General features: G+C 40.9%; 1 protein-coding gene across 1 annotated transcript in view; it reads left to right on the forward strand.

The window, feature by feature from the left end:
- LOC308663066 (vomeronasal type-2 receptor 26-like) overlaps positions 1-6,000 on the forward strand; it is a gene marked incomplete at both ends in the record, with an annotated part of 32,603 nt that extends 26,603 nt beyond the window's left edge. The window contains one exon of the mRNA XM_081319211.1: positions 5,096-6,000. Within this exon, the coding sequence (XP_081175337.1) occupies positions 5,096-6,000 (905 nt within the window). The remainder of the gene's footprint in view (positions 1-5,095) is intronic.

Here is a 6,000-nt window from a genome sequence, read left to right on the forward strand (position 1 = left end):
ATTGATAGTGCTTCTTTTGGTCATATTGGGAAATAATCGATGGAATTCAGATTTATCTTGTCATGGTTGGGGAGTATTATACTCTGTGATGCTGTTAAACAGACCAGATGTGGACAAGCCCTTCCTGATATTGGAAGTAAAAACAGACAATCAGAAAAGAAATGCTACTTAGATTTGCCCTTTGACTATTAAGAGGGCATTTTATCTGAAAACCCCTTGAATGTCATTGTTTATCTTGATTGTTCACTACCTTATGTCTCTATGTAGGCAAAAAAGAGGGTCCAAAATTGACAAATAATAAATGTAGATTTGTCTTCTCCTAACAGTTGGTCTCACCTAGTTGTAGCTGCAACCAAAGTTGCCTGAGTTACCTTTTGTTGTTGTTGTTGTTAGCTGCGAAGTCATGTCTGACCTATCACAACCCCATGGACAACATTTCTCCAGGCCTTCCTGTCCTCTACCATCTTCTGGAGTCCATTTAGGCTCACGCCTACTGCTTCAGTGACTCCATCCAGCCACCTCATTCTCTGTTGTCCCCTTCTTCTATTACCCTCAACCTTTCCCAGCAGTATGGGAAATGCTGAGAATTACCTTTTTTGAGGGACCCCAAAGGTGCTTTTCTCAAGAGGCAACTGGATTTTCTTGTTTTTCTTTGAAGATGTTTCGCTTCTCATTCAAGAAGCTTCTTCAGCTCTGACTGGATGGTGGAGAATGGAAGGATTTATGTTCCCCACCATCCAGTCAGAGCTGAAGAAGCTTCTTGGGTGAGAAGCAAAATGTCTTCAAAGAAAAGCAAGGAAATCCAGTTGCCTTGTTAGAAAGCATCTTTGGGACAACAATGACCTGGATGACTGAGAATCTCCAAAGACATTTTTTTGAGGGACATGTTCTCATGATGCAACCTCCATCTCATCTCACTACTGTTCCAGAAACAAGGCAGTCAGTTTTAGTCTTATATTAGAAGCATGGCAGGTCATGTAAATTCAACAAATAAATATACAAATAAACAAAAAAAATTGAAGGTTGACAGACAGAATTTTAGAGAATATTTGCTTTGTACTTTAATTGGGAGACTGTTTTTGACTACTTTGAAAGGAGGGGGCTCTGCAATGTTTTACATACAGTAGTCCAGAAGAAACTTTTCCAGATACTACTAATTCCTTTCTTCATCGCAGTTTATTCTATTTTAATAACTCTGATAGAATAATTTTAGGACAAATTTTAATCTAATATTTCACATGAATAGATCATCATACTTTAAGGTCATAGATATACAAAGAATGCAGGAATGCATGATAATACAACCATAAGGAGGAACCCATTGGTTGTAATTTAATGCTTATATCTTTACTCAATTCTATCTCTCCAGTCTTTATCAAGTGGAAAATTCCTTACCTATAATGTGATAAGGCAGAAGCAAAAGGGAGGAACTAAATGAAGATTCTGCTAGAAGTTACATCTCCTACATCTGTCTTGAATTAGAATTAGAATTAGAGATTTCATATTTGCCTAAGTGAAGCTTGGAGCCTTTTTGGCTAATGGCATATCCATCTCCATTTTCCATAGATGGTTAGTTCTAACACATTTTATTTGACATTCCTTTTTTTTTTCTTAGTCTCTTCCTCTGTCCAAATGTGTGGACAATTGTCGTACTGGATTTTTCAAGCAGGCTCGAGAAGGGAAACCAATTTGCTGCTATGACTGTGTTCCTTGCCCAGAGGGGACCATCTCCACTCAGGAAGGTGGGTGACGTTGGATGAATGGGTACAAAGACCTTAGGTCAATGTGTATGTTAAAAGACACACCTAAGTTTGAATATTTGTTGTTCTTCATTTTCAATGGGGGGATAAGAAAAAGATTTGGAAGGATGAGATAGAAGGACATGGTGGATTGTGCAAGGTTACTTCTGCCCCAGGAAACATCTCTTCTATTTGTCAGTTTGGAACTGTCCTTCTGTGTTTACTTTTCTTAGAAACATCTGAACTCTGAAACTTGAGGAACAGTTTCAGGCCAATGGCTCTTGATCACTCATAGAAACTATACCTTACAGGTCAAAGGATATATCAAATAATCAATATTTATTAAGATCAAAGAACCACAAAAGCAGAAAATATTTAGTAGGGAGTACCATGGAGAGAGAGACGTTGGGTTCAAGGGACATGAAAAAAAACCAAACAGAGGACTTACCATAAAATCCTTGTTGAGGATATCAGTGTGATAGAAGGGACATAAGTTAAATTTATCATTATTAGGAATAAAATCTACCAATTCATAATTGGTCAGCTAGACTGAAACTTCCCATAACTGAAGCATTCAGCTTCTTCCAGTTTCAAAGTAGGTGTCAGCTAACTGCTGATCTAAACAAAGACTATATCAAGCAAAAACATAAAGTCATTAAAATAAAATAACACTTACTAAAGCAAACTCATGACTTATAAAGGCTCTTAATAGTTGTTAACAGGTTGATAGCCTAAGCCCTCAGGTTAATGCCCCTTTCTAGAAATGGGTGGTACCATCATTTTTTCTGAAGGAACAGTAGTGCACCCCTTTCTAAAGAGCCTCGTTATGGGCCTAACAGTGTTAGACAGGACACATTTCAAGTCCAATATTTTTGTGGAAGTTTGTTGAGACCATGTTTGTACACAAGCTGATGACACCAAGATGGCATTGGTTGCTCTTACAAATGACCTCTGAAGACTTCTGTACAGTGTTGATACAACCTACCAGACAACTCTGGTCCCTTAGTGGCTTTTGATACCATCAACCAAGCTATTCTTCTGAACCAGCTTGGGATTGGGAAGTGGAGGCAGTGTTTTGCAATGGTTCTCCTTTTTCACAAACAGTTTCAGTTGGCTTTGTTGGAGGACAGAGATTGGTCCCTAGGCCCCAGCAAGGTGGAATTCCTCAGGGTTTGAATTTCTCTCCTTTTCTCTTTAAGATTTACATAAAATTGCTAGGTGAAGTCATTGGCCACCACAAGGTATGGTATCAGTAGTATGGCATCCATTGATAGATAGGTAGTGCTGTTGTGAAGCTGGCCAAGCACCTGGAGGCTTTGTGGATCTAGATGGGGAAAACCTAACTTGAACTCAACCTTGGCAAATTTGAGTGGCTTTCCTTTTTTTGACCTCCGCAGGTCTAGTGATAAACCATCTCCTATTCTAAATAGAGTGGCACTCTCCTGGATGAAGGTGGTGCACAATTTAGAGATCCTCCTAGACTCCTGGCTACTACTCAATGAGCATGGCGATAGCAGTAGCATTTAATCTTATACACTGTTCCATAGTGCTTTATAGCACCCTCTGAGCAGTTTACAGAGTCAGCATATTGCCCCTAACAATCTGGGCCCTCATTTTACTGACCTTGAAAGGATAGAAGGCTGAGTCAGCTTTGAATCAGTCAGGATCAAACTCCTGGCAATGGGCAGAGTTAGCTTGCATTACTGCATTCTAACCACTGCACCACCACGTGTCAATTAATGCCATAGCTAATCTTCACACATAGTTTTTTTCTGTACCAACTATATCCTTTCCTGGACCAAAGAGGCCTTGCTCAAGTCTTGGTCACTTCCTGTTTGAATTATTGCAATGTGCTCTATATAGGGCTGTTCTTAAAGACCACGTGGAATATATAAAAGGTTCAGAATGCAATGACATCCACATTGTTGAGTTCCCCTATGTTCAACAATATTACACTCCTATTGTGTGAACTTCACAGGCTCCCTGTTTCTTTCCAAGTGCAATTAAGTTCACCTTTGAAGGCCGACATGGCAAAGGACAGGGTATACGTGGGACTTCCTCTCCCTAAGGATATCTGCTTATCCCACCAGAACAGATATAATAGGCATGCTTCAGATCTATTCCTTAAAACATTGGCACATTGTGGGTCCTTAGAAACCTGCTTATTCTATTACAGCCTCTTCCTTATAGAACTCCCTTCCCAATGAGCTCTGACAGGACCCAACCAATGTAGGATGAAAATTTGGTGAGCTGTCTTACTGAAGGATAGTTGTGGTACCATGTACAGTATATCAGTTTTGATTTTATTCTTGTTATTTTTATAATTATAAAAGGTAAAGGTAAAGGTTCCCCCCACATGCGTGCTAGTCGTTTCCGACTCTAGGGGCCGGTGCTCATCTCCGTTTCAAAGCCAAAGAGCCAGCGCTTGTCCAAGGATGACTTTGTGGTCATGTGGCCAGCATGACTAGATGCCAAAGGCGCACAGAACGCTGTTACCTTCCCACTGTAGTGGTCCCTATTTTTCTACTTGCATTTTTACGTGCTTTCAAACTGCTAGGTTGGCAGAAGCTGGGACGAGTTACAGGTGCTCACTCTGTTACATGGCACTCGGGATTTGACCCACCAAACTGCCGACCATCTGGTCAACAAGCTCAGCATCCTAACCCACTGACCCACCGCATCCGTATTATGTTGTTGTTGTTGTTGGTTGCGAAGCCGTGTCCGACCCATCGCGACCCTATGGACAATGTTCCTCGAGGCCTTCCTGTCCTCTACCATCTGATCGACAAGCTCAGCGTCCTAACCCACTGAGCCACATATATATATATATATATATATATATATATATATATATATATATATATATATATATATATATATATATATACACACACACCCAGGTTCGAATCTCAGAAGGGTATGACTGACTGATGAAGACTAATGAGTCCGAAATGCATATCAGCCTCCCTATATTCTTTGTTAGTAATTTATACACACACACATATATATATATTGTGTGTGTGTGTGTGTGTGTGTGTGTGTGTGTAGGTCTTGGCATATTTGGTCTTTTCTCGTGTAAGATTGAGAGTGTCTTGGCAACGTTTCGATGAGGTCCCACTCATCATCTTCACTGGGACCTCGTCGAAACGTTGCCAAGACACTCAGTCTTACACGGGAAAAGACCTAAATATGCCAAGACCTACATACCTCTACCCATGAAAATCTACGAATATATATACAGCCTCCTATTTACCATTTACTATGGCTTTCCTGTCTCTCAATATAAGGCGATATCCAAAGCAGGTGTTTCTTGAAAATAAGAATATTAAAGAAATATTGCTTTTTGGTTTTCTCAGATACGGAAAAATGCACCAAGTGCCCAGATGATCAATATCCAACCAAGAACCGAGACCAGTGTATCCCCAAAAGAATAACCTTTCTGTCCTATGATGAACCTCTCAGCATCATCCTTATCTCCTTTGCTCTATTCTTGTTCCTAACCACAGGCTTTGTTTTAATCATATTCCTTAAATACCTAGAAACTCCCATTGTCAAAGCTAACAACCGGGACCTCTCCTACATCCTCTTGGTCTCCCTCATGCTCTGCTTCTTGTCCTCCTTTCTCTTCATTGGTCAACCAAGGAAAGCCACCTGCCTTCTCCGACAAACAGTTTTCAGCATTGTTTTCTCAGTAGCTGTGTCTTCTGTGTTGGCCAAAACAATCACAGTGGTGCTGGCTTTCCTGGCCACAAAACCAGGGAATAAAGTGAGAAGATGGTTGGGGAAGAGCTTGGCCAACTCCATCATCCTTTTTTGTTCTGCTGGTCAAATTATCATCTGCTCCATCTGGCTTGGAGTTTCTCCCCCATATCCTGACTCTAACCTCCACACCCAGCCTGGAGTGATTATCCTGCAATGCAATGAAGGCTCTGTCATCATGTTTTATGTTGTCCTTGGCTACATGGGTTTCCTTGCTGCCATTTGCTTCACTGTAGCTTTCCTGGCCAGAAACCTGCCTGGGGCTTTCAATGAAGCCAAGCTGATCACCTTCAGCATGCTGGTCTTCTGCAGTGTCTGGGTCTCCTTCATGCCTGTCTACCTGAGCACAAAAGGAAAGTCCATGGTGGCCATGCAGGTCTTCTCCATCTTGACCTCCAGTGTTGGATTGCTATGCTGCATCTTCTTCCCAAAGTGTTACATTATCATCCTAAGACCAGATCTAAACACTAAGGAACATCTAATGATTAAAGTAGGGAATTGA

The sequence above is a fragment of the Vipera berus genome, assembly GCF_964194415.1.
Source record: "Vipera berus genome assembly, chromosome: 2".
NCBI classification, from domain to species: Eukaryota; Metazoa; Chordata; class Lepidosauria; order Squamata; family Viperidae; genus Vipera; species Vipera berus.